The 27,305-nt window shown below is 49.2% G+C and overlaps 1 protein-coding gene across 4 annotated transcripts in view; it reads left to right on the top strand.

Annotated features, from left to right (window-relative positions):
* LOC126525062 (uncharacterized) overlaps nt 1-27,305 on the top strand; it is a 140,588-nt gene that overhangs the window by 51,211 nt on the left and 62,072 nt on the right. For 2 of the 4 annotated variants that reach the window (XM_050173119.3, XM_050173122.3), the window contains exons 2-5: nt 9,958-10,282; nt 24,097-24,407; nt 25,255-25,508; nt 26,822-27,047. In XM_050173119.3, the coding sequence (XP_050029076.2) occupies nt 9,991-10,282; nt 24,097-24,407; nt 25,255-25,508; nt 26,822-27,047 (1,083 nt within the window). In that variant the 5' untranslated portion in view covers nt 9,958-9,990. Of the gene's footprint in view, nt 1-9,957; nt 10,283-19,238; nt 19,371-24,096; nt 24,408-25,254; nt 25,509-26,821; nt 27,048-27,305 lie in introns of those variants that run through there. The other 2 variants (XM_050173120.3, XM_050173121.3) reach the window with 2 other exon arrangements.

The raw sequence follows: 27,305 nt of genomic DNA, 5'->3' as shown, positions 1-27,305 counted from the left end.
TTCAGCGGCTGCTGCAATTCGATGGAGGCGAAACGGGAAAACGCCCTTGCACCGTGCATTGGGGGGCTCGTTAGGGGAACCCCAGGTGGTAGAAATTAATACGGAGTCCCTCACTACGGCTTGCGCCTCATAATCGAATCGTGGTTTTGGCACGTAAAGCCTCAGATTCTTTTTTTTTTTTGCCGTATCATGACTTTGAGCCACCTGTACGAGAGGCAGCAGAACAAGTTTGCGCACGTTGATGCGCGAGTAACACATTCGGCATCAAATACGCGACCGCGAGCTCAAGAAATGAGGTTGACGACTCGACCTGCAACCTCAGTAAATGGAGTTGGAGTTCGATGGCATCCGCCCAAAAGTTGAAGTGAGGTCTCCCGAATGCACCTCGGCGGATGAGGTCGATATTGAGCGAGGTCATGAAATCTGATTGAAAGTCGAGGTGAGGTCAAGCATTATGAGGTCGTTTTGCGCACCTTTGCTTCTGACTTCCGCTGCTGATATGACAGTTGCGCGCATGCTGTAGGCACACTATATAGCGTTCCTGCTAAGCTGCTTGTGTGTTTGCACTGGTCGTAACTGAACGTACAGTTACGTTATGTAATATTTATGTAATATTTATATATTTATGTAATATTATATGCAGCTAACGTTAATATTTGACTCGGCTTGCTAACCATAACTTCGGCGATTTCCCTTTGATCTCGTCTCGGGCACCACTGAGGTGCGACGCGTGCAGCGCCACTGGTGGCGCTCGTGACGCTGTAGCGTTCTGAGACGCCTGGCAAGCTGTCGGGGTGTTGTTCCTTCTGCAACTAATAGGAGTTGTCTTCCGCGTGCTGCTTTGCGCCAACGTGTCGCACCGTCCAAGGAGTTCTAGCGGTGGTATACGCTATATGTATACCTTGCTATATCGCTGTCAATGATTCGCCCTTCGAGCGAAAGTGCCATGTTCTTTCTGTTTTTTTCTCTCAAAAATTGCCGCGCTGTTTCTCACACGGGCTTTGAACATCTGTTCGTAATATGGCTCATTAAGAATGGCGTGTTGTGCCAGACACGTTGTTGCACGCACGTTTTCCCACTTTTCATAATCGCATTCTTTGTCTCTCTCTCTTGCCGCCAATTTTGTTTTTCGTTTATTATCGTCGCTTCTAGCACACAACCTCCACGTACGCTATTCGTGTCCGCAAAAGAGGTTCTGCATGCCACCCCCCATCGCCCCCCCCTTCCTTCTTATATGTATATATCTATACTCTATCGCAACATCCATTAAATTCAGCGAGATTGCGGCGAGCAACTACACACGCAGGCGCCTCTTGATTCTCCGTGCGTTGGTTCCCAAGTGGTCACGCTTGTGAAGAAAGGCGGTTATATCTCTCCTTAATCTGCGGAACCATTAGAGGACCGCGTGGATGACCGTGGAGAGGCCCTCGGTTCTTCACTAATGGCCCCCCCCGCGCACTCTCGGGACGACTTAGCTGCCACCTTTTGCACGAGGCCGGCATTTTTAATGAGCCGAGAAAGCATTGTAGAGTGTATACAGCCTAGGGGTATACTTATGTTGTACGCATGCTTTTTCGTTACACGTGTTGTGGATAGATAGTCGTGAGTGCGTAGGCCGAAAGTCGCGCGAGAGACTATACGCGTCAGGCCCGTTGTCTCGGTTGGCCTTCGAACTTTTTACGCTCGGCTCCGAGATAGCGTTCGTCACGTGTATCGAATAAGCTTCGCGGTGCTATCGTTTGGTGTATGCGGGTGTTCGTTCGTGTGCACTTTAGATAAGCCGCTCGCGGCCTGATGAGGAAAATGTAGTAGTAAAAAAGGAAAACTCCTGGCATCGCTCTCTGCGTGGCTCATTAATAGCGTGAACCTTTTGGTAGGCAGCATGCGAGTAGGACGCCACGCCAAATTATAGTGTAATTAAACTGCCTATATATATATATATATATATATATATATATATATATATATATATATATATATATATATATATATATATATATACTGTAAGTGCATCCATTTATGTATCGGCTGCTGTTGTGCTTTCGCACTTATTTCTCTCGCGTTCATAGTATCGGTTTGATCGAACAGCGATTATGGTTTGTGTTTAGCCGCAGTTGGAGCGGGAAAAACGCGTATATCTGTATACGCCACGATTCATGCGCATCTCTCGCTTTTAGCCAGCTCACACGCACGGGCTGGGCATCCTTATTTCTATTTCTATTAACTGCCTCGACTTTCCGTATTCCAAAACTGGTTCTTCAGTGGCGATCGTATCTGTATGGGAGCAAGACGAGCGTGTTTAGGATCGACGAAGAAGCGATCGCACGATTTTCGGCTGTCTCCCGAATCGCGAACTGCGGTGCGATTCTGAGAATTGCTTTAATTATTTTGTTAGCTTTGTGCGTCGCTTGGCCACGTTGACTTCAGTAGTATATATATATATGCCGTAGACCGAAGAAGAATATATATATTTAAGATCATGCAGAAGGTACAAAATGAAGTTGTGAGCCAATTAAAAAAGCGCTGCACTTGGCTGCAACAAACTCTCGTTCATTTTTTTAATTTTTTTTTGCCCATTTGTTGCATCTGCGTTGTTTGGAAGGAAGAAAAAAATCGCTTTCCAGGTGCTCTCGCAACGGCGGTGCCAAATTATTTTTTTTTTATAGGTTCGGGAATACATTTTGGAATCCTCATTATATTTGCGCTATTCATTTGTTTTTCCAATTAGCAGGGTCCGCCACACCGTTTGCGGTGCGGTGAGAGCTCTGCGTGTAATGGGTGGACCAGAACTGTGTGGCCGTGAAACAATACGCTGTAATACGTTTACAGGGACTGACAACTGGCCAGAATGTGTAGCGAGACGTTGGTGGAAATGAAATGACCACGATTTATAGCGGTAGAAACCGCGGCACGCTGTTCACGATTTAAGTAAGAACTATAATTTTAAGTCGCCAAAAAAAGTGTCTAAGGCCGGAAAAGTGACGTGGCCTGGCGGTGTGAAATCTTGGTATACTCCGTATATTGCGTACGAGACTACTGTGCGTATGCCCGCTGTTGTTGAGTATTGCATACTTTTTGCTTAATATTGTAGTTCGTATGTCATTAATTAGACGTTCGCGCTTCTTTTTCGATGCGTATTACGAAGTAAAGTAAATCAATGCTAGAGGGCGGCACGCACGTCCCACAACGCATGGCGGCACCGGCGCGCGAGTTTTGCGATGTTCCCTAGGGATCAGGGATCATAGTTCTAGGGATCATAGTTCTGCGAGTAAGTACCCAGATTTGTGTGCACCTCTCCCTGTGAGATGCAGAATGCCGCTGACTATAGTTGTATCGTAAATGGAGTGCCAGCACTACAATATTGACACACACGTGGCTACGCGGCAACACGCTGAACTGCGTGTCACGTGTCAAAGCGTCGTTTCGTTTTCGACGGCTTGTTTTAATTGGCTATGAAAAAACACCCTTGCCTGGTTAATGATCAAAGCATTTGAACAGAAAACCGCGAGAATACTAGCTGTTATTGCAGAAATAATTCAATACCTCTGAAAATAATCGCAGGAATATCGGCCTGTTGAACAAAATAACTTTTCACAGCTATATGGCCGCGCTTGTCGTATGCCTCCCACCCTATGCCGGCGTATAATCGCGATCGCCTATCACTGTTTTCAGCATGGTTCCAGTGATCGACTATATCCTCACTCCGGTTAAAAAAAAGTTCCTAGGCGTTTTCTGCGTTACCACTTCATGATTAGACACTTTGGCCAGTAAGCTTTCCATTGCCATAAAAAAGAAAGGAAGGAAGGAAGAAAGAAAGAAAAAGAAAGAAAGAAAGAAAGAAAGAAAGAAAGAAAGAAAGAAAGAAAGAAAGAAAGAAAGGTACCGTGAAAATTAGTTGTCAGTCCCTTTAAGTAATCGCCGAGGCTCATATCGCTCTTTCTATGCAACACAATATCGTTATGCACTTCCGTAAATACGACCGAATAGCATATTCGTGAACGTGTCTTGCTATTTATAACGTGCCCAGTTGCACACCAGTGCACATTCAATATGTAGTAGTTAATATCATCTTCGACCCTTTCATAAACGGTCACATATAGTAAGCGGTCACCAATTATTACTTAAAAATATACGTTCCTAGAAATTTACTGGTTTCACTTGAAATACGTATAATCCATCGTTAGGTGGCTTCTTCTCCTTTTTTTTTAGCAATGTGTTTGTCGAACGCATTGTCCTACTATTCATAATTGGCGTGAAAACTATACAATGCTTTGCGTAAAGACAGGTGTATTCTACAAATGCACACACGAATTCCAGTTCAGTGCCCTTACCTGAGTAAGCGGGGCGAAAGTAAAGCACTTATTTGACGCTTTCCGAAGGCCCCGTTTCTCGGGCATAACACGCACTTAACAATCAGACGCAATTACAGGCTCGAACAAATTAGTGTACTGACTCGTAACACTGTCATTGAATGTACAAGGTCTGAATGGGAACAGTGCAGGCGTACCTGCTTCGACGGTTATAGTGGGAAGAAATTGGCGACGCAGAGCAGAAACAAGCGATTGTACGTGAACGAGAAAGTGTTATAGATGTATATGGATGCCGATAAATGACGCAGGAGTGATAGCTACAGCCGCCTCCGAAATCTCGAAGCGGCTTTTCGCGGTCTCTGAGATGGCGACGACTGGCCGAGGTTGCCTATAAGGCGTTCCCTACAGTTGAGCTATTTACGTAATGCTTGAGCTATTTAGGTGAGCTAGTTACGTAGAGCAGTGCCGGTCGGAAATATTTATGAGGATTCTCTTGGAGGGCATATATAGGCCCGGATGTCGCGAGACAGATAAACGAAACCATCCTGTGAGGTCGAGAAACCATCCTGTGAGGTCGAGATACCGAGAAAGGTATCTGTGAGCTGCAACTAGACTTTCTCTGCCAACAAATCGTCTCGCCTAACGAGCGTTGAGAAGGTGCCAACAAAATACCTGTGCCAGTTCTAGTGTATCGCATGATTCATTGTTTCCTACGTGCGGTGTCCCGTTGGGAACCTTCGCGGACGCTATGTAACGTGTTTCACGATCCGGATGCATGCCCCCCCCCCCCCCCCCCCCCCCCTTTCTTTTTTTTTCTTTTTCTGACGCCGCGCTTCTTGCTGCTACCGTGTATAGCGGGCAGTTCCCACCGTCTCGCTTTAGGCTGGTAGAGAAATACGAGCCTTTTGTCCCTAAAAGCGACAGCGGAACGGCGCACGTCGTTCGTTTCACAACTTAGAAGCCGGCAGCGATGTATGCGTGTTTGCACACCGCATTCGTCGTCGTAGGCAGCGGTGGTAGACATTTTTCACAGTGTCTGCGCACGCGTGCAGAGCCATGTTTGGCCGCAGCTGCGTTCCCGGCGGCAGCATACAACGTAGGCAGCTCCGCGAGCAGTGCCGGGCGGTGATGAGTCACACTCGCTCGCAACGCCGCTGCGATATCGTGCGGAACGCGTGAGTGCGTGTCGAGGATACTCGGCGTATGTGCGTATTTTTCGTTCGCGAGCCCACGTACATTTTTATGTCCTATGGATGATTTTTAATTAGAGCTCTTTGGTGTATGTTGATTGACATCCGCTTGAAGAGCACGCGTGTATCTGGTGCGCGCGCGGCATTGCGTGGCCGCGTAATTCCTCGCGCCGTGGAGCCTTTGGACGCATGTCACGTGATGTCGCTAAACTAATACTTCGTGTGCTCAGTGGCAGCCGCGCGAGCTAAGCGTCTTTGGCCGAACGTCTCTCGTAACTCTTAGAACTGCTCTTGTTTACCCGGCAATTAGGCGTCACCGTCGCGCACGCGGAACTAACGCTCCGGTGTCTGTCTGTTCGCGGCACCGGAAATAAACCGGCTAGATTGTGAAACAGAGAATGGCTTCTATAAATGCTAACGCATTTAGCACTGGTCTGTATAAACGCTCCTCGCGTACGCCTATTCGCGCACCGTGGCACTTCTGGGAACGGAAGTAAGTCTGCGCCGGACGCGCGGAGCGTCCGTTTCTCTTCCGGGTCTTTTGTTTCGAGTCCGCGCCGGCTGCTTTATATTTACGCTTGCGCGTGATGGGTTGGTACGTGCGTGATTGCTTGCGCGCGATGACCCGCATGATGCGCGTTGGCCTGTACGGACAACACGCCGCGGCTGTCTACGCGACTGACGTTTCTGGCTCGCCGCGCTCTTGTTTCGTGGCGGGATCGCTTCTTTTGTTTTCCGCTCTGCGTAGCGAGCGCACTGCCGCTTGGTGATCTTCGCTGCCTTGCTTTAATGTGCCGACCCGTGACAACCGCCACAGCTGCGACCGCAACGCGTTGCCGACTGCTTGCTTAATAAAGCGACTATATATATATATATATATATATATATATATATATCAGACACGTACGCAGGATATTTTTTCGGGGGGAGGGGGCCCAACCCAAGGTAACTTTTCTATGCAAATGAGGTGTGGAGGGTACTTTTACTCGTACAAATGTGAATGATGCCCACCATTCTCCATAAAGACGCGTAAAGCCGCAAAAGAGAATTGAAATAACGTGTACCTCACAGGTACGCCTGTGAGATACACCTCTTCTTTTCTTGGCAAACAAAGAACCACATCAAATGGACTCGTGCATGAACAATGCGCAGGAAGAACCTTGCCAAGAACAAGTTAACAAGCGAAAGTGCAAAATAAAGATTTCTAGTAGCGTTCTGTGAATGACCTCTGGAAAAATTATAGCGAAATGTATATTTGCGGAACAACCGCAGTTCTTTTAGATCCCTCCTTTACTGCTCTACCAAATGCCAAAACCGACTCGTGTTGTTATTTGGGAAGTTGCGTAACGATGCGTGGTCACTAGTCCCGTACACTGCGTAAAGCGCAGGACGCTGCGGTTCTAGACTTACTGCGCACACCGCGGAAAGTTAGAACCTCCCCCCCCCCCCTCCGATTAGCATAGCAGGGAAGTGGCTACGTCAGGCGGCTCGATTGATAACTGTAGAAGCGTCATTCAAAACACGCGGAATTATTCTCCAGTTGCGGCGGCGTTTTCTCTACTTCCTTTTTAAGTAAAAAGATGTGGATCCATAAATATTTTCACAAACAATTTTCGCTTTTCCTCCCTGTTTGGCTGTTGCCTTGGCTTTCTCGCTTAGTAGATCGCTTAATTTCTCATCTCCTTGCGACTCTTGTTTCCAGTTGCCAATTTTGCACGAAAAGTGCTGTACAATAAGGGAAAAACCAGACGAGGTAACGGGCGACAGTCATATTGCTTATGGGTTTAAGGGTTATTGCGGGGTCTGATGATCGACGCTGTTTCGCAGTATTTTATTTTCCACCTTATCTAACCCATATCGCGGATATATGGTTCCGAGGATTTGCCAGCGTCGTGGCGAGCTGTCACTCGAGGAAATAATGAAGCAAAAGGAAGAGTTAAATGCAACTGGCGTTTTCACCGGCCACAACTCGTTCCACGAGCATACAGAACAGCCGACTAGGAACCGAATCCCCTTCCTGGCGCTGGATCAGTCTAAACAAAGAAGGTTGAACTAATGAAGCAATAGGGATGCGCGTGATCGTTGGATAGATGGTGACATAAAAAATTGTGTTGGGCATTATAAATAAAATATTATAATTAAAACAATCAACTACGCCCTGCCTGCTGCAATAGATAGTGACAACTGAATTCATTTTGAGTTAATCGCGCGGGCACCAAATCGATGACAAAACTGGCCTTCACATCCCAGGAGATGCCGATAACTACTGCCATCCAAAAGGAGTGAAAGAATTGACAACTATTCCACTCCGTTAAGAAGGAATGGCAGTGAAAGCTGACGACAGTCAAAGCTCTCAAACGAAAAGCAAAGTGTTTCACATCCGCTGCGGGTCGGCCTGAAGATAGTGCAATATCGCCCAAAAGAACTAAGGAAGTTAGTCATACACTGTTTTCGCTTTAGAAGGCAGCAGAATGTTGACCGGAACGAATACGTAACCGAAACGTTATTTATTATTTTGTTTCGAAGTGAAACCGAAAATTTTTTTATAGGTTTTCGCTTCAAGGGGGGAGTCGACAATCAGAAGCAACTGCCGTCAGGCAGCGTCAGCATTAGCGCGTATCTCGGGCAGGGATATAGAGCGAGCGATAGCCGGTCGAGCTAATCTACGTATAAGCCATGCCGCCCGGTGCAGTTGCATAGATCGGCATCGTATAGTAAAACCCAGGGCTTGCGTGCTGGAGAGCTTACCGTTTCCTTTTTCTGCGGTTACAACGTTTTGTTACCGAAGCTTTATCATTCGTTTTAAGTTCGGTTTATCCTAACAGCGGTCTCGCATTTGGGCGAGTATACACTCGATGACGAGCTGCTTCTGAGACCGTGGTCGGTGCCTCAACTCGAGGCACCGAACACCATCTCAGCATTCATAATTCCATTATTGAGTACAATAAGTACCATGTTTCTATCGTCACGCCGCTTCGAAAAGTTTTTGCATGCGAAGAAATATTGTTGCGACAATACCTTGGTTTGGGCGAGTTCGTTCGTCTTGACAGCGCCCGTCCTGTCGTATGTGTTCCTTTCGTCTTCGTCTTTAGCGCGTTTTTATGAAAACTGTAAAGGAATGCCGTTACGAACCGTTACGGATAATTCGTTTTTGTTTTTGTTTCTGGTTCCCGAGCAGAACCGGAACGGAACCTTTTTTTCAGTAAAACGATACTAAAACCAGCACGGAAAACATTTAGCTCCGACACCCCATGGCTAAGACTACATTGTAAGATAATATACACCCCTAAAAGTGAAAATGGGTGTAAATGTGTCTCTAACTCACACCCTTAGGGTGTGATTTATATAACTGACACCCTAAGGGTGGAAGTTAGACACATCTACACCCTTTTCTACTTTTAAGGGTGTGAATTATTTTACAGTGTAAGCAGACTGACGCGTGTACTCTTAGACGCGTCCGGTCTATATAAGCACGATTGCCACGTGAATCTCCCCAATGCCACGTCTAGGCGTAGTGTTCCTGTGCATTGCTACTCCATGCGGTATGCTGCATAGTGTATATTATCGAATACAATGCACGACACACCAGTGTCAAAGCGGCCATCCGATTTCTATTTCTCAATCTATTCATTTCTTGTTTGACTCCGTTTTTGCAGTTCATTTATCCCCGGAAAGCAAGCCCGAACACCGTTCCACGTCAACGAAAATTAAAACGACTTCTTCACTTTTATATCCGGCGTTGAGGAGTACATTCGATCAAAAACGACGAAATGTTAATCTTGCGAACGAATAATTAGTATATGAAGTAATTAATTAGTCATTGGTTTCCTCAACTACTTAACGATTGAAGACTCGATTGCTCTAGGATAACGGAAAAAGAAAATCACTAGATATGTGGGCTTTGCGTAAGGTTCCCCACGCTTAAATTAGTATCTCTTATGTATCAAAAATGAGCTTATAAAGAATGATAAATTTGTTGTCGTGGCGTTAAGTGATCGCAAAAGCAAGTCAGCAGGCCATCGCAGGGTTCCGGTATAACTGATAACGCTAATTTAGTGGTGCGCTCGTGGAACAGTGTGAAAAACGATCCATCTCCAACAGGACCACTTAACGTCAGTGACGAGACAAGCGAAGAGAACGCAGGATGCACACGGCCGCTGAATTTCGGTTCTCGTGTCGCGCAATTAAGGATTGCCATTCTTAAGTGTCTTTCCGATTCAGACTGTGTGCGCGCATGCGCCGGGAGTTGCAGTAGAGTGACGCGGTGGCTCACATATGAGCTGCTGTAATTCGCGTAATAAAACTCGGTCGCTAGTGAATGACTTCTCTTTCACCGGGGTCGTGTGCCCGTCGTAAGTGTTGCCGTTGAAGATGGATCGTTGCCGAGTTGTCCAATTTGCGACGCTAATGAAATTAAGCGTGACCATAACATGTTCTCTCTCTCTCTTCGCGCGCAGTCGTCGTCTTCCGACGGCGTCGGCTACCGCAGCATGAGCGGCAGCGGTGGTGACGGCGACTCCGCCGCCCCCAACGGCAGCGCCGGGGGCGTCCCGCCCCTGGTGCCGTCCGCCATGACTTCCTCGACGAGTTCCAACGCGGCCGGCGGCTCGCTGCGACCCCCGAGCAAGCTTCGCCGTCCCACCACGCTCACCAGCTCGGCGGCGGCTGGGGCGGCGACCGCCAGCGCCACCACGGGTCCGTCCCCCCTGAGCAGCGGCGGGTCGGGCGCCAGGACCCCGCTGTCGGCGGCCTCTTCCATGTCCGCCCTCAACGATAAGTCCGGTGAGCTGCGTCAATCATGCCGCCGCCGCTCGCGCGGCGCTGTTGCGCCCGCGTGCGCATCATCATCATCACCACCACGACCACCACCACCACCACCAGTGCCTTGCGCTGACTAGGCGCGGACAAATAAAAGGAGTCTAAATCACGCACATTGTACCCCGTGAAATGTTTCATGGAACCGGCATGGCCGAGTTCAGAAGTGCAGGCGTCTCAGCCTATAGGTGCCGATTGAATGAGCAGATATGTCGAAGAATCTCTTATCCATTGAGAACCCTATATGTTTGAACCGTTTCGTACCGAACCGGCAACCGTTATTTTCTTTTTCTCGGTTCTTGTTCAGGCGCGTTTTAAGAATGTCGGTTTGGATTTGGGATCAGTTCCGGCTAAAATTCCGGTTCGGGCACGGTTTTCGGTTCGGGTTCGGTTCGACACGTTGTTTGTGAGGGCATCCTCTGGACGCGAGGTTAGGATAACAGTTTTCTTTAAAGACCCGTGTTACTACACGTGGGCGCGTCTCTGCGGCGAACTGTCCTTTTCGTCCCCCACAACTGAACTGTCCACCATGGCTCCAGTTCGTACCGGCCTTTGTTGTTGATGTTGGACCACTTCGACACACCTCCTCGTTGTTGCCTGCGTGGTCTGCAGTGGAACTTTTTATCGAAGAGTGGTGCAGGGACGGAGAGTAGGCGCCGCACGTTTTTGCGGGCGGAGCTTCTCGGGCTTTCTTGACCTTTCACTGGCTGTTGAGAGCTTTAGCACAGCGCGGACGTACTGGCGTAGACTTGCACCGAAGGACGCGGAAATCATGCGGTAGTCATAGTTGAATAGAGTTGACTGCTTGGTTAAGAGGGGAGGGGAGGCATACATTATTGCGTAGCGGTATTTCAAAAGACGACGACGGGACAAAAGTAAAAGTGTGCAGATCCAACGCTCGTGTCCGAATTAGGTTTCGTGTCAGAGTACCTTTTTGTTTCATCGGTCGGGCTGCCGCTACTGTTATCTCATGTTACGTTTTCCCGGGTTGTGCGTTCCTTTTCCGTGCTCTCTCAGATGGCGTATCACCATGGTTGCACTATTTGTTTACGCGCACGCATCTCGTCTGCGTCCGCGGTGAGCTCGCTTCGATTTGTGTCGTACCGGACTGCCGGAGACACTGCGCACACCGCCGCTCGTTGGCTGAGACTAACGACTCGGACATTCCTGAGCAGTGCGAGACAACGAATAGGGGAGACCCTGACCCGGGATGCTATTCCGGACAATGCCAAACTCCTCCATGTTGTCGAATTCTGCAGCGGCAACATTTTTGAGCCGATCAGAGATATCGCACCAGCCCTGCGGACCAGTCAAAGCTGACAAGGCGTCGAATTGTACAGCATGGAGGAATGTGTCACAGCCCAGAATAGCAGCCCCGTTGCTGACGGAAACGTGGGCTACGTCGATTGGATGAGAACTTTGTCACAGAAAATCGTCAGTTCGCTTCGTGCAGCTTACAGAGGTGGCGGCCCCCCTTATAGTAACATGAATTCGAGAACCGCGGGTCATACCACCCGATTAACTTAAGGTTAAAGAACTGCGAGTGCACTTTGGGCAGCAGCGCAAATGATGAGTCACGCTTCCGAAACGCGACTGTTCGCAAAGAATGCGCTGCCCTGCGGTCTGCTTCGGTTTTGTAAACCTGTTTATAAGCTCGTAAATTTCATAGCTTTCCTCTTCCGGAACAGCTCACGCGCGTTTTCAGGAAAAAAATAAAACGAATAATAAATTTTGTGCCGAGTAGTGAAGTGTCGGTGAACTCTTTAACGCGCAGTTAAAGTGAAAGGCCTTGTTTTGTCAGCCCCGCGGTCACCGACCTTCTTACTGCTCTAAAATTGAACGCGCCCTTGTCGTACTCGTTGAACAAACCGTTGGAGCTTTTTTTTTCTTCTTTTTTTTCTCGCTTCATTCTTCAAGACACTGACACCCAGCTAACCGATGCGTCTTGGTGGCGTTGAAATAATTATTTGAAATACTATGTTGTGTTAGAACTGAGCCAACAATCGGTGCTCTCGACAGGGACCACGTGTAGTTAACTAAAGACGGGCGTGTTCAACAAGAACAAAAACAAAATTAAATTATCGGGTTTTACGCGCCAGAACCACGATCTGATACAGAGGCACGCCGTAGTGGAGGACTCCGGAAATTTGGACCACCTGAGGTTCTTTAACGTGCACCTAAATCTAAGTACACGGGTGTTTTCGCATTTGGCCCCCACCGAAAAGCGGCCGTCGTGGACGGGATTCGATCCCGCGACCTCGTGCTTAGCAGCCTAACACCACAGCAGCAACAACACTTCACTCATCGTCACTACTACGATTTTCCTCAGCACGAGTTCAACAGCGAGTTGTTTCGACATATTTGAAGCAGTTGGCATCAGGCTTACGTTCTTGCGTTCAGTGATCTTCTTGCGCTGCTGTAGTACGATTTTGCTGCCATTGCTTCCGCCGCAAAAGCTTTTATTGGCGCGATGTATTTTCCTGCTTATTTTAACTGTATCGAGCGCCCAGGAAACGCTAGATGCTAAGCTTAGCATCTAGCGTAATTTACCAATGCAGCTAGCTGCATTGGTAAATTACTCTTTTGCGATAGAACTTTCGGTATAAAAAAAAAAAAAAGACCCGGCAAATTGAAAGACTGGCGGCGGTGCCCCTCTGAAGTTTCCGCACCTGCCCGTCGTACTTCATATGTTTCGACAGCGCCTACTCGGCGTTAGTAAATTGCCTACCGGTAAAAAAAAAAAGAAAGAAAAACCCCGAGAGAAAAAATACATTTCTCTCTAACGAAACCGAATACTGTGACACTTACGTGCTCCAAAGCGGTTAAAGTTGCACAAAGTACTTTGTAATTCATTCGTGTCCATCCATCTGATTGAAAACATGTTTTATTGTCACTGTGTGTGACAGTTAATAAAAAAAAAAAAAACAAGGACGCTTATCCATGACTCGTTTCCCTTCGTTCACTTTTTGTGAGCGCCTAGGTCTGCTAAATGCCGGCCCTAGCATACTTATGGAAAGTAGAACTCGCGTCGCGCAAGGTGTCCGAAGAAATTACGAGCATTATACCGCAGAAATCGCGGTACACAAAGCGCGTGCTGTCAAGACAACAGCGTGTCCAACCCACAAACAACAAACAAAAAAAAAGGAAACGCGTCTGCACGCTCGCTCGCTCGCTTCGCCCGGTGCCTAAAAGCCCGGCAGCTGAGACCACCGGCGACGACGAGAAGACGAACGGCAATTAGCATACGCTCAAGTATGCCAGCGGGGAGTCGAAGTGGTGGGTTGGCGGGGGGGGGGGGGGGGGGGGGCGCTAGAGAGAGGAGATCGAACGTCGTTTGAAGGACGCATCCCCTTACCTCCCCCCTTTCCTTCCATTTCTTCACCGTATGTCGGTCAGGGAGGCAGCGTCGACTGAAATAAATAATAATAAAAAAGAAATGAAACGGGCCCCGTCGTCGTGATACGTATACGACGGGGTGGGCGTTTGCCGACTCCTCCTCCTTCGATCGGCCGCTTGCCGTCTGAACGTCTCGAGTGTTTTCGAAACCGGCGGGACGACAGCTGCTACGTACACGTGTCCCTTGATATGCGCTCTCCTTTTGGGATGCATCCCCGGAACAAAGCCCCAATAAGCGAAGCGCGCCTCAACAGACGAGGCCCTGTCTACTTTTTCTACGTTCCTTGTCTGTCGGCGCTTTGTCCTGAAGATGGAACGTATCGATTGCTTCGTCGGGTTTAACGTCCCAGACTAACTCCACGGCCATGAGAGACTCCGCACTGGAGAAGGGCTCCATAGTGATGTTGACCTCCTGGGGGTTCCTTAAAGGGACGCCAAAAGAAATAAAGAAATGTTAGGTAGAGCCAGATCGACAGAGTGTTCGTCTGGAAGTCTCTCACCGTTTTCTGTATCAATGTGTCACTTTGATGCGTAGCAAATTGCCGCCAAAGGCCCCGCTGCTGCTGCTCGATTTGAACCGCCCGCGTCAAAAACAGACGAGTTAACGTAAATCTCGGCGCGACCTCCTTCTATGGCGCTTTGCGAATGGGCGGTTTCTGACACCCGCGGAGAGATGCTATAATGCACAACTGCTGGCGCCCTCTGACAGTTCATGCATATTTATCTGTTCAGACCAGGGTAACAGTTTAAAACCTTTAACAAAGGGAATTGTCACAGATCATCTTCATCATGTTCATCATTTTCACGCGTACAAGAGCGCCGTTCTCGCTGCGAAAGACGAATTCGTTATCGCGAAAGCCTAATCTTTCATACTAGCGCGACTTAATATTTTCCTTTAGGGCTCATTTAGCGTGCACTTAAATCTAATTACACGAGCGTCTTTTTTTTTTTTTTTTTAACAGGCGAGGAGACAAGAATAAGATCGACAATTGCTGGTGCCTCCACGTAGGTTAAGCTGTTTTTTTCCCGTCTTTAACCGTGCCCTCGAGAAGGGCGTCATCTAAAGAGAGGGATATGAAGCACAAGCAAAGAGCAAAAAAGCGAAGGGCGCCTGCAGGCGGCGGTGTAACGCTGCTGCTGCAGCTACGACCTACGGATAAAACTCAGTAAGCTCAGCGCAGGTTTGCTGCAAAGGAGTCGGAGCGGTTGTCGTACGTGTACCCGTTTTGAGAAAATGTAGGCTAACGCGCTCTTCGAGAATTTCAAATGACCGAAAGTTCAGAGGCAGCCTTCAATCAGATGTCGACAGCGCAGACCGTGACGAAGCCGCCGGAGCCTTTGTCGTGCCCCCCCCCCCCAGAAGAAAAAAGGGGGTGAGTGAGGAGGGGGGCTGCGCACGAACGTGCTTCCTATGCGCATCTCATCAAACGTTCAAAGGCCGTTTCGTAAAGAGATGTCATCCGCACAAATCTCTTCAAGACGAGGTCGCAGAGCTTACTCGCGCACTACGCGGTGCTGCCATCTGTCATCCTCCTCTCTGGCACTTCTGCGGCGAGAGCTCTAGGGCTTTCTTTTTTTCTTGTTTTCTTGTTTTCATAAAGCAATGTACTTGCCGTCATTTTATCTTTATGCACGCGTGGACCTAGTCATTCAAGAGGGCCGTACGTTGAAAACACTGCTAGTGCTAGATGAATGTTGTGCCAATATGCTTGTTTAAACTGCAGCACTGGCCCAGTGGCTTTTGGAACTCTGGCGTATGCGCACGGGTTAGCGGGTTTGGTACTATGCTTTTGGGGCTCAGTAAAGAAACCCAGAGGATAAAAATTAATCGGTATACTCGCACTGCGACATCTTTCATAGACTGTGTTGCTTTATGACGGTTAAGATCAATCAATCAATCAATCAATCAATCAATCAATCAATCAATCAATCAATCAATCAATCAATCAATCAATCAATCAATCAATCAATAGTGTAAATTTAGGGAAATATATTTCAATGGAGTAATCTTCAAGGAGAAATAAGGATGATCATACATCGAACACTTTCTTTAGCGAGGATGAAAGATTGGTACACTTACTTCGGGCAAGTATAGCAACGCTTGGCGTATGTGGTGGTCCAATCAGAATCGGACTGTCGATTTTGCCGTTGACTCCTCAGCGCATTTGTGTGAAATCGGCCACGTCTACCTGTACTGTATAGTGTGAAAGGCTGCAGATAATAACTGAAGGTGTTGCAACCGTACGAAGTTAGTATCCATACATTTATTGCATATGTAGCCATGCTCGTACCTAAATCGGGCTAATGACAATAGGGCAAGCAGCATGGAATCTCGCTGGTCCAGCCACCAAATCCTGGCCGCGTTCCGATTTCCAAAGCAATCGGAGGAAATTTTGTACGATTAACCGTTCCTCTCTCCCTCACTTTTTCCTGTTCATTCTTTTTCTTCTTGTTTTTCTTTTCTTTTATCCCCCACCGGTCTTACGCAGAGCTTCGAAGGAATCTTCGTGTTGCCGCCCGTATAAGAGCAAACGCGGCGGGACGTGGGTCCATCAAGGCAAGCGTTACGAAGTCCCAAGTTTAATGGTCGTTTTTCTTTCTCCTGTCGTCCGCAAACGCGCACGGTGCGCCTCTACACAGCACGAAGGTCGCGCTGACGACGTTACGTGTAGTGCATGCGAATCCGGGCAACGTAGCTTTCCAACTTCTATAGGGAAACGGCGCGACGTGGTTAATCGTCTACGTTGTTGTGAGCCGCAAGCTTCGTTTTCTTTTCTTTTTTTCTGTTTCAGCGCACGACCAAAGACGACAAACTAGCAGGTCTGACGCGAGTGTCGCTATAGTCGCGTTTCGTCGTGCAAACTCTCGCATATTATAGCCGGCTTGCAGGTATATTACGTTTGCGGCGAGCCTGGAAACAATCGACACATTTGAGCTTGCGGAGACGGTGGTAGGATTTTCCCGAATTTGTTACCTAGGAACTGTTGCTTTCAGCGTTGCGCGCACGGCTTGCAATGAAATAAGACCGCACGTCTAGCTTTTCTTTTTCTTTTTTCGTCGGTTCTCGACGCCCTTCTCGTATAGACAACACACGCGAACCAAAGATGGCTCTACAATGTGGCTTGCGAAAAGGTCCCCGAATGGTAATGCTGATCCGTATACGCCGTCTGTAATGGTTTCGGTATACCAGTGGCGCTTTTCTGTGTAGCTCAATAACACTCCTCGCTCCACGCACACTCCGGTCCCATTTTGATTACTTCCTCCGCATTCGGCTGCTTCTGGTACCGACATCATCAGTTCTTGCCTCTTGCTCTGCTTCTTGTACATTCGGGTATACACGCCCAGCGGTACGCGCCCAGAGGCCCAAGCTGTTGTCTTCCCGGCAAGACAGCACAGCAGCCATCTCCCGCGAAGCGCCCATACTCGCGGATATGGTCGTCGGGGTCATTTTCGTGATGCAGCTTAGCCTGACTATATTGCAGAACTTTGTCTGCTTCAGAATTCACCCATGTATGCTGGAAAATACATTGAATCCGTGACGTCACACTATAGCGCGGCAGCGCTGATGTTTCTTAGCGAAATTCGATTAAAGGTGTCGTAATTGACGCTGCTAGACGGGCTGTAGTGTTCGCTGCTAGGATTGTGAAACGTGTCACCAGCGCACAAACTTGAACCGTGCAAAAGGAGTTGACCCAAGACTGGGTTTGTGGTGCGCGTTTGTCAACACTTGTGTCTTGCCCCGGCCACGGCGGCCGCATTTCGGTGGCAGCGAAATGCAAAAGCGCCCGTGTGCCGTGCATTGGGGGCACGTTGAAGATCCCCTGGTGGTTGAAATCGATCCAGAATCCCTTACTACAGGCTGCGTCATATTCAAATCGTGGTTTTTGCACGTAAAACCTCAGAAATCAATTCAACACTTGTGTCCTGTGTATAAGTTAGTACTGGCAAGATATTCCGCTACAAGTGTTTGGCCTTTTTGGTGTCATCACTATTAATGCGCGTTTTACGCCGAGGGAACGAAGATAGCGTTTTAAGCGCCAAGCGCTCCTTATAGCATAATTTAGCAATCTAAACTGACTCAGTGTTGCACCCCTTTGGTCGAAGTCAGTGGCGTTGTCGCAGTTGGGATTAAAGGATTAAAGACGCTCATAAAACGCGGATTGGGATTAAAGACGTGCTTCAGCAAATCCAGAGACCAGTCGGGAGGTGTCTACCGTGTTGGCCAAGGAAAGCGCGCGATGCGCATAAAATCTGGCATCGACTCCGGCGCTACACTTCAGCACTCCAGTCTGTTCGCGAAGCCTGAACATCTTCCGAGTGAGTCAGTCGTCGCCATCGCGTGTACGCGTGCGCATACTCCCATGCAGTAGCCCGGCGGCAGGCGACATCCAGTTTCTTTATGACATGCGCGTGCGTGCGCCTGGTTTCGCCTCGTCGTGCGTGTTTTTGTGCTCGTCTCGCCTCGGCGTTGGGGGAACCTGTCTCCTCCTCCTCCTCCGAATCCGACGCGGCTTCAGGACGTGGGACGCGTCCAAGGGTGCACTCTCGGCGGGATGTCCCCCTTACCCGCCTCGCGCCCTTGCGCGTACGCCGGCTAGCTGCTGCTGCCGCTGCTGCTGCCTTGGCCGTATATAAGAAAGGCCTCTCCTTGTGTGTGTGTGTGTCGCCTCTGATTGGGCGTCGGTAGTTCGATGCAGCAGGCTTCGGCCGTCTTCCCATGCGAAGAGCGTGGCTGCATTTTAAATGTGACCGCATTGAGCACTGTACCGTGTGAGCCTGTTCGGCGCACACTTTCCCCCCTCCCCCACGTGTGTGTGTGTCCGTTTTCGGAGAACGTGACGCTCTTAACCTTGTCGTATCGCGCATTCTGTTTTATGGGAACCGAATTAATTGTGTTGTGGATAGAGAGAGCGTGGAGAAACATCGATCGCTGCCTGCATTTGCATAACATTGCATACGGACCATCTTACCTTTGATGCACGAAAACTTTTGGAATCCCACACTGTTCTAACGCTGGAGCATTCTAATTGTTTGGTGCACTCTGGCCGTGTCGCTTGCGTCTTTGCCAGTAATTAGTTGTTCACAATTCGCCCTTAACAGCACGCATTAGTCATTACACATTTAAAAAGCACTGGAGCGCTTTAATGAATTTGTGTGTAGCCCGATGACGTCGCCTAGTAAGCCGACATTGAACACCTGTACGTGGCCCGGACCGCTGCACAAAATTATTGATACGGAATTTAGGTTCCGCACGCGGTCTATGCCTGCGTCACTTTGTTGCCTAAAATGGTGCAAGCGACCCGCGTGTTTGCGCGCGCGCCGCGCGCCCCTTAGATGACGTCAGCCGCATGCGCGACCACGTGACGCGCGACGTAGGCGGCTACCGCGGCTACGCTCAGTCGAGCCCGACCGCCCCGTTGCGTTTTCGAAACGTCTCGTTACGCCCCTTTGTTTTAATGCGCCTCCCTCCCCTCACCCACTCCCACGGAGCAGCGTGCGAAGGTCAATATAAAATGCTGCGGAGGTAGCGCGTGCTCGCGCACTCGATAGCCGAGACGCCGGCGGTGACGGTTTCTCCCGACCAGACTCAAGCTGACTTGAAAGAAGGCGCAAGAGGACGAAGCCATGCCGTCGACGAGCCCGCTGTACGGATTTCGAGGTGCGTCGTCCGTCGCCGTCGCCCTGGTCGTCTGCCACCGTTTGTCGTCTGCTCGCGCTCTGTGGTTTCGGTTTCGTGTCCCACAGGTGTTCTTTTGGTTTGGTTCCTGGCCGCGCTCGTGTCCCGCGGAAGGGTGTCATTGTTGTGTGCGCGCGTATAAACTCTGTGATCGCCGCGTTACGTGAGGCACCGTTACTATGAGGGCGAGTGCGGAATCATCTTCGGGATGCGCTTCTTTTTGTCATCTCTGCCGCAGAGTTGCGCCCTGTGTCCTGGATCACCGTCGCGCACGCCATGCTTTGAAAGAGTGCATCTGCACGCGTATACCCTGGATTGACGACGGTTTCAAACTTGCGGATCAGTGCATTTCCGAGTCGGACGTTTTAAACCAATAAGCACTTTCTTTTTCCCGGGCGTCGAAGATTAGGAGGTGTACGCGTTTGCCTTTGTTGTCGCCAGAGCATAATTGCCCAGTTGCTACACACTGCGTAGGCTGGGGAAACAACGGCAGGCGACTGGCAGCTGTGCGTGGGTTTTTTCGTGATGTGGTTCTGCTAGGCGTCGAAGGGGAGGTGTTATTGCGTCGTAAGGCGTTTTTATTTGCTTTCTCATTCTCTTCCTCTCGTCCTCTCTCTCTCCCTTTCGTCTCTTTCGAGAATCGCGTGGTTTCCTACGTTTTTCTTCCTCTGCCCTCCGCTACAAAGTTACTGGGGCCGGGCGTCGTTGCGTATTCTAGAACTGGCTGCCCGCTCAGTTTACGTGCGCATTGGTCCCAATTACGACGCACTTCTCCTTTTTGGTCGTAGACAACTCCCTCTCTTCTTTCGATGTCAGCCAATTTTGGGCAGGCCGGGGATTTGCGTGGTCGGGCTGCATGCGTCCGCCAAACAAGCAGCGCGTGGGAAGCGCGTCGTTTTCACCCGTGAAGAGAGAGAGAAAGAAAAATAATCCAAGGACTTCGTGGTCCCGTATATTGTATACATCTTGCTTTCCCGCTGCGTCGCATTTTAGTACATTATTTCCTTACTAAGCTTTATTCGAACTCTGTCATTTCTTCTTTCTTTTACTGACATTCCATAGGCCGCTTTTGCAGCGATAAACTCTCTTGCACTCCCTTCTTACGTTTCTGTTCTAGCTGATCGAATGTAGTTAGGGCGCCGCTGTGGAAAGGCTTTGGTTGCGTCAGGTCAGAACAGATGTTTGCGTCTACTTTAAACGTTTCTTTAATATTAACGGATTCAAACTTTGCGTTGTCCCAGACATAATCTTTGCCGCTGCCCGTGAGTGCTGTCTTGTTTTGCGCTGGCTGGATGAAGAAAGACTGGCGAGTGCAAGAACTAATAACGGGGTCGGTCGCGTCGTTAAGACCCAAGGCAGTCGTCGTGAGGAGCTAAAACAGATGGCCCAGCTTAGTGAAGGTCAGGGCGTTGTTCAACCGCATCGCAGGGAGACAAGACTTTGGTCGCCGCATTCCAAGGGCCGAGTAATGACACGCCACTCTTCGCTTCTGTTTCTTGAGTGCTGAATGCGATTCCATGGTCGCGTTCTTACATTGTGTTTGGGTCAGAGGTGGTTTTTTATTTACCTTTCTGTATCCAAATATGTAGCGATGGATCTTGCCGAAGGGAGTCGCGATTTCCATACTTTGGTCCGAAATCTTTCTGCAACTGCGTTTCAAGACGTCGTTCGCATATGCGATTCTTGGTGCTGTGGACGCAACTGCCGACTGGCCAGGGTTGCGTCGAAAGTATTGTCCGTAACTCTCCCACGCTTCCGTCCCCACTGCTGAGAGCCGTGTGCCTAGAGGCTGCTCAAGTTTCTTAACTCCTATCTATACAATTCATGGACCTTACTTCATTAATTCATGGACCTTACTCACTTCGGTGCTCACGTACGCAGAAACGTGCCTACTGGAATATGTTGGCTGCAGTCTCCCATAAGCAACATCTTTAACCACACCCCGCTTCTTCGTTCGCTTCTTCCTTCCCTTCTTTTTTCTGTGCGTTAACGCAGTGTCGCGAAAAGTTGTTTCTACCCCTACTCAGTGTAGTCACTCGAAAGGGCCAGCAGGGAACGAGGACGTAGCCCGGCCCTGGCAGCGTCTTGGTCGAGACTTTGCACCAGTCTGACTCTTCCTTCTTAACCTTCGTATTTCTGCATCATCAGGCTTTTCGGTACATTTCGGGTAGATGCGTGCCCTAATCCAGTGACAGGAATGTACAAAGTGCACGTGCAGCTCCGCTGCGTTCCGTTGTGTTCGTCGCGCGCTCTTGCCGCGCAGCGTTGGGTTGAGCAACGTTCGAGCACCTTTCGTGATTATTTCTTAATTCATTTTTTTGCCAGTCTTCGTTCGTTTATTGTTTATCAGCGTAGCGAATGTCGCCTTCACCCAGTTCGTTTGCGGTGCAGTGTTAATCAAAACAGCCCAGGCCTCTGAAACGTCGCTAAAATTGATCCGAGCTGCGCAGCAGCTTTTCCGTTCTACTGAAGAGCTCCGTTCCCCAGCTTCGGAACGCCAGGATGCCAGTCGCACGTCCTGGAAATATGTTCGCTCGCGTTGTAGCCTGGGAACTTTTCATTTTATGTGTGTATCGTGGAGACTTGCGCCCTCGAGACTCGCCCACAGCACGTCGGAGTGCGACGCCGCCATTTGTAGAAATGCAGCAGTGGGCTATTTTTTGACGGCGATGCCGTCTTCTACTAAGCAGCTTGTGGAAACTTCTGCGACGTTCGCCGGGACCGTGCTGGTTACGAATGGGTCGCGTTTGCGGTTACATGACTTGTTGCAGCTGCTGGGAAAATCCGTCGCGATTTTCCAGACTCGGTTAACGCACGTGGCTCTTTGGTTAGTGGGGGAGTATCTTGTCTCGGCTACTTCTTCAAGAACGCGTATTTCAATGTGTGCTTAAGAAACGTCTTATGTTGGTGTGGGATTTTGCAGGCGCGTGCGGCAACAGTTGCGGTTCGTCTGGTTTAGCGCTTACATAAAATGCGCAGACAGGGGCACACCTTATCCTCTACTACACGCGGGAATCGGTCGCTCGGTATAGCTCGGACTTGAAATTACCAGGGTATAAACCACCAATGAGAACTTAGAATTTTCCGAGACTTTGTCAATTCTGGAAAAATCTGAGAGGGAAACACAGTTTTCACCCTGGTTGTTTTTTATCATGGCAATTACTACGTGCAGTGGTTACAGCGAATTTAATGGTAAGCCATGGAAGAAAAAGTTATCGAGTGAACCTACGCAATCGGCAAATAATGACGAGTCTTGCTGGTTTTGTGGGTGTGGACGTGGCCGGGTGGTTGGGATATCCTGAAACGCATGATTTCCAGTCAAACCTGATTGCGTGTTCAGTCCGGTTTACAGCTCACAATAGTATAGTTGTTATGTCTTATGGGCTGGCGTAGTAACTGTAGGCGAGCTATCGACTATTTTTTCCTTGCGGCCGAACCTGCAGTGTCAGAGTGCCAGGGAATTCACATAAAAACGATCAGGGCAATACTTGAAACAGTCGGGGAACATGAAGATGACAACAACGTAATCCACACCCTGAACGACTACTCTGCGATTCCTCCAGGTTTCTTTCTGCGGTTACTGTTTTCGTTTCAAAGTTTACTTCGATGTGGCAGTTGAACAAGATGGCGACATTAGTTGGTTGCAAAGCTGCATAAGTGGCGTGTGCTTAAAGTAAAATTAAACTCACCGCCGTCCCTTTTCGCGTGCCTTGAATAGAGCGGCGGGAAAAACGTATCACTGCTAGGAATAACCGCTGTCAGGGGCACGATTATTTCGACGGGTGTTCGTCCCTTCCGCGGTACCACCGCTTGGCTTTGCCTACAGGACCGTGCTTTGAAGCAAAATCGTGCTTTCACTAAATTGCAGACTGGCTCGTTGTTTGCAGGCAGCGCGTGGGGCACCGACAGGCCGCTGCGTTGCGTAGAACCTCGAATCACTCTACGCCTCACGAAAAAAAAAGAAAAAAAAAAGGTGACTTCCTATTATAGGCATAGAACGCTGGGGCTCTCAACATTCGTCCATTCAAATTTTTCGAAGTAGCCGGGTTTTTACGGATCGTTACTGAACCAGGGTTGGAAATTAGGAATCTCCACACTACATTAGCTAGAAGAAAACCAGGTATTAGAGACGGAATATCCGCGAATGCCGGAGATGTATGTTGTTCGCAATTCTCGCTCGCGTTAGAAGGGGTGGGCACGCAAGAGGATAAACACACTTTCCGTGGTCTCGTCCTTGCATCACAGCCAAGGTAGTGTAACGATCCTACATTTCAATTCTCTTTCTTTTCGAGCTTCATTGTTGATCTGAGCGGCTCTCCAACGGCCTTACCACCGAGATCGACCGATCGCCGAGCTGTGTAGACGATAGGAAAGGAATATAATCAAGCGAAAACAATTGTTACATTGTACCGGCCGCATGTTTCAACCTCGCTTGGTTCGAGCTGTCGAACCTCGAGCAATCAGTACTGGGGCGGTATTCTCGGGCGAGCACTTTCTGCGATGGTTTCACTTTCGCGAGACTCAGCCCGCGAGAGCCAGCTAGCTTCTTTCTCGCGTTAGCTCTCGACCCTTGTGCAAATGAAACTATCTTCGAGAGGGGGCGGTCGTCCGAGAATACGTCCCCTGTATATACTAAGTTGCCCAAAACTTTGCCATTGTGTACTGTAGCCACGTTGTAAGTGTCTCCTCCCGGTGTGTGGCTGCGCAGAGACGGGCGGCCCCTTCAACCACGGCTCGGCGGACGACTTCATCGTGGGCGACCGCGTGTGGGTGAACGGCACCCGTCCGGGCTACATCCAGTTCCTGGGCGAGACCCAGTTCGCTACGGGCGACTGGGCGGGCGTGGTTCTGGACGAGCCCGTGGGCAAGAACGACGGCTCGGTCAACGGCGTGCGCTACTTCCAGTGCGAGGCCCGGCGCGGAGTGTTCGCGCGTCCCGAGCGCCTCTCGCGCTTCCCGGGGCCCGGCGCCAACGGCACCAACACCACCGCCACGCTCGTCGGGCCCGGAAAGACGCAGGTCCCGTTGCATCCCTCTCTCCCTTTTTCTCTGTGTGTGTGGGTGTGGCGCCTGTCAAGCTGGCTTTTCCGCGTGCGTGGGTGCGAGCGGGGAAGCCGACCGTAGAGCGTCCTGCCCTTGAAGTGAACAATCGGCGCGGTGCTCGAGAGTCGTCGCACGTGCGTGGGACGACGTTGCAGTGACCACGAGGTCTTTATATTAAACTATAGGGACGCTGCACAGTTCAAATGAGGGCTGTGGATAAAAAAAAAAAAAATGTTGGTTCTGCTGGGCATGGAAGGCATCGACTCTTGTTCTCAATTCCCTGTATTGTAATGTGTCTCGCCTCGCATATACGGGTGATGCCAGTCAGGCGAAATCTTCTAGGTTTTCGTGTGCTCATGTTTCCTTTTCACTTGCATGACTAGAACAGCTTTTTTCTTAGTTTTGTGTTGTGTTATAAATTATGTTTTACTTTACTAGGGCTAATCACCAGCTTGGTTGATGGGGTGAACTTTAGGTTGGATTCTTTTCTTATGTTAGAGCAAATGCTGAAACTTTGTTGGAAGTCTATCAGCTTTAGCATGCTTGTATTTGTAATTTCTTTACTTTGAATCATCCATTAATGTGATCTTACCTACTGTATCCCCACCCTCCTGCTCTTCCTCATTTTACATCAAAGTAAAATGATACTTCAAACCAGTGCTTTTGCAAAACAGCACCACATGCCAGTATTAAGTGTAGATGCTCAACATTCTTTAGCAGCTTGATTGCAGTTGCCTAAATTGTTGCAGAGATTTTAAATGTTAGACTTTTCAGTAGGCAAAAGACAACTTAAGCTGGAATCTCGACTGGATCGGGCCCACAGGTGACCACCACGAGAGTGAGCTCCCCTACAGGAAGCACTCGGTCTTCGCCGCGGGCGGTCACCATGCACACGTTGACCACGACGACCGACTGTGGGTTGCGGGTTGGCGACCGTGTCATAGTGAACGCCTCCTCGGGCATGAAGGCTGGCACCCTGCGCTTCATTGGACCCACAGAGTTCGCCACAGGACAGTGGGCTGGTGTGGAGCTGGATGACCCTGTCGGCAAGAATGACGGCTCTGTTGCTGGAAAGAAGTGCGTCCTTCTTCAGTTATCCCACTGTGCCCTTTTGTTTTTGTTAGCGTTACAATATTTTTGGCTGTTACACTTGGCTTGAGGCTCTTCTGGATCAGAGCAGGTTACCAGCCTTGCAGCTGCCAACACATATTTAACATTAGGGACATCGCAACAGGCTTCACAGATTCATTTCTGTCATGCAGTTTTTATCAGCTTTGGTTCTCTCACAGGCACATTTATTTCATTAAGCTTGCTGAACCTTAGGCAAGCATAGAAATAAGCATACTGTTGACTTGCAGATGATAGGCTCACAACATTATACTTAGTCTAAGCCACTTGAAACAACACTTTGAAAGACATGCTCTTGATTCACCATCATCATGACTGCGCATTGCAACATTGCCATTATTAAAGGGACACCAAAGGCAAATATTAAGTCAATGTGGACTGTTAAAACACCATTCCAGAAACCTTGCAGTGATGAGAAACGACTTCGTTAAGAGAAAATCACGTCTGAGGAATACCTTTAGCGGAATTCAAATCACTTGCCCTGTTGATGTTGCCTGTGCCATCACCGCCCTTTACTGCTGTTGGTCAGTAAAACGGTGCCCGACAGATGGTGCTACGGTTTTTTGCGCAAAACAAACATGCGGCCTTGAAGAAACCGAGCCTGTACAAAGCATTGGATTCGCCACTGCAGCTGCTCTTGGTAATGTGGCGTGGATTGTTTGCCGATCCTGCAACATCACATGGATGTGGCATTCTCTGCTACCTGCAGTTTGTCTGAGCTTTCGGAGCCAGCAAAACCAGTGCAGAGCTAAGTGATAACGAAAGTACCGAAATGCGAAAGTGCAGGAGCTGTAAAATTGAGCAAAAACGAAATCTTTCACCTGCCTGCATTGTTGTCTAGGGTAACATCAGTGTGTTATTTTTTCTATGAATCGAATAGAACTGGACAAGTAGCATTTTCTTCTGTTTTATAATGCAATGCAATGTTCTTGTTATTACAAATGGTTAAGTACTAGTGACAGAATTATAATGAGGAGTGCCTACTTCACCGGGCTAGTACTTGAGTGTCCCAGGGAGGCTCAAATAGTGTCCTGCATTTACCTAAATTGCTTGATTACTAAAGTTCTGCTCATGCTAATATTGACACCTTAGACTTTCTCGAGCATTACCCTATCACTTGAGCTTGACTCAATATTTGCCTTTAGACTTCAGTGTCCCTTTAACTTTCTCTCAACTTCAAAGTTAGTTGAAATGACACTATGGGAGATGCAGGATAGGTTCTTCACCATATGATGTGGTTATGCCCCAACATTGTATCCCAGGTACTTCAGATGCCTGCCGCGGCATGGCCTCTTTGCACCCTTGCACAAGGTGGCCCGCGAGGGAGGCCACACCTCGACTACCACGACAACGACCACGCGCACAACGCGCATCACCTCGCAGCCGCGGCGTGCAGGTAGCCAAGAATCACTGCGCAGCTCCCTGAGCTCGGCCTCCGCCAGAGCCGGGGTAAGGCTGGGCGTCGCTGCACTAACCTCCCCTGCCAAGGTAATCCTCCCCCGCAGTCTTCCCGCCCACTCACCAGTCCACTCCTTGGTCTCTGCCGTGCCTTCATTCCATTGTCTCGGCTGTTGGCCTGTCTCCTTTCATGGGGCAGATCTCTCGAGTCTGCAGTTAACCAATGCCCAACTGTGTCAGCATTAGCCATGCATTCAGAAAAGAAGTGTAACACTGTCTCCTCAGTGCAGTGGTAACAAACGTTTTGACAGCGCACGGTATATTTCATTATTACTCGTGCCTGGCTTC

This window comes from Dermacentor andersoni, chromosome 3 (genome assembly GCF_023375885.2).
Source record: "Dermacentor andersoni chromosome 3, qqDerAnde1_hic_scaffold, whole genome shotgun sequence".
NCBI classification, from domain to species: Eukaryota; Metazoa; Arthropoda; class Arachnida; order Ixodida; family Ixodidae; genus Dermacentor; species Dermacentor andersoni.
The sequence above is the reverse complement of the archived record's forward strand: the minus strand, read 5'-3'. Positions and strand labels throughout refer to the sequence as shown.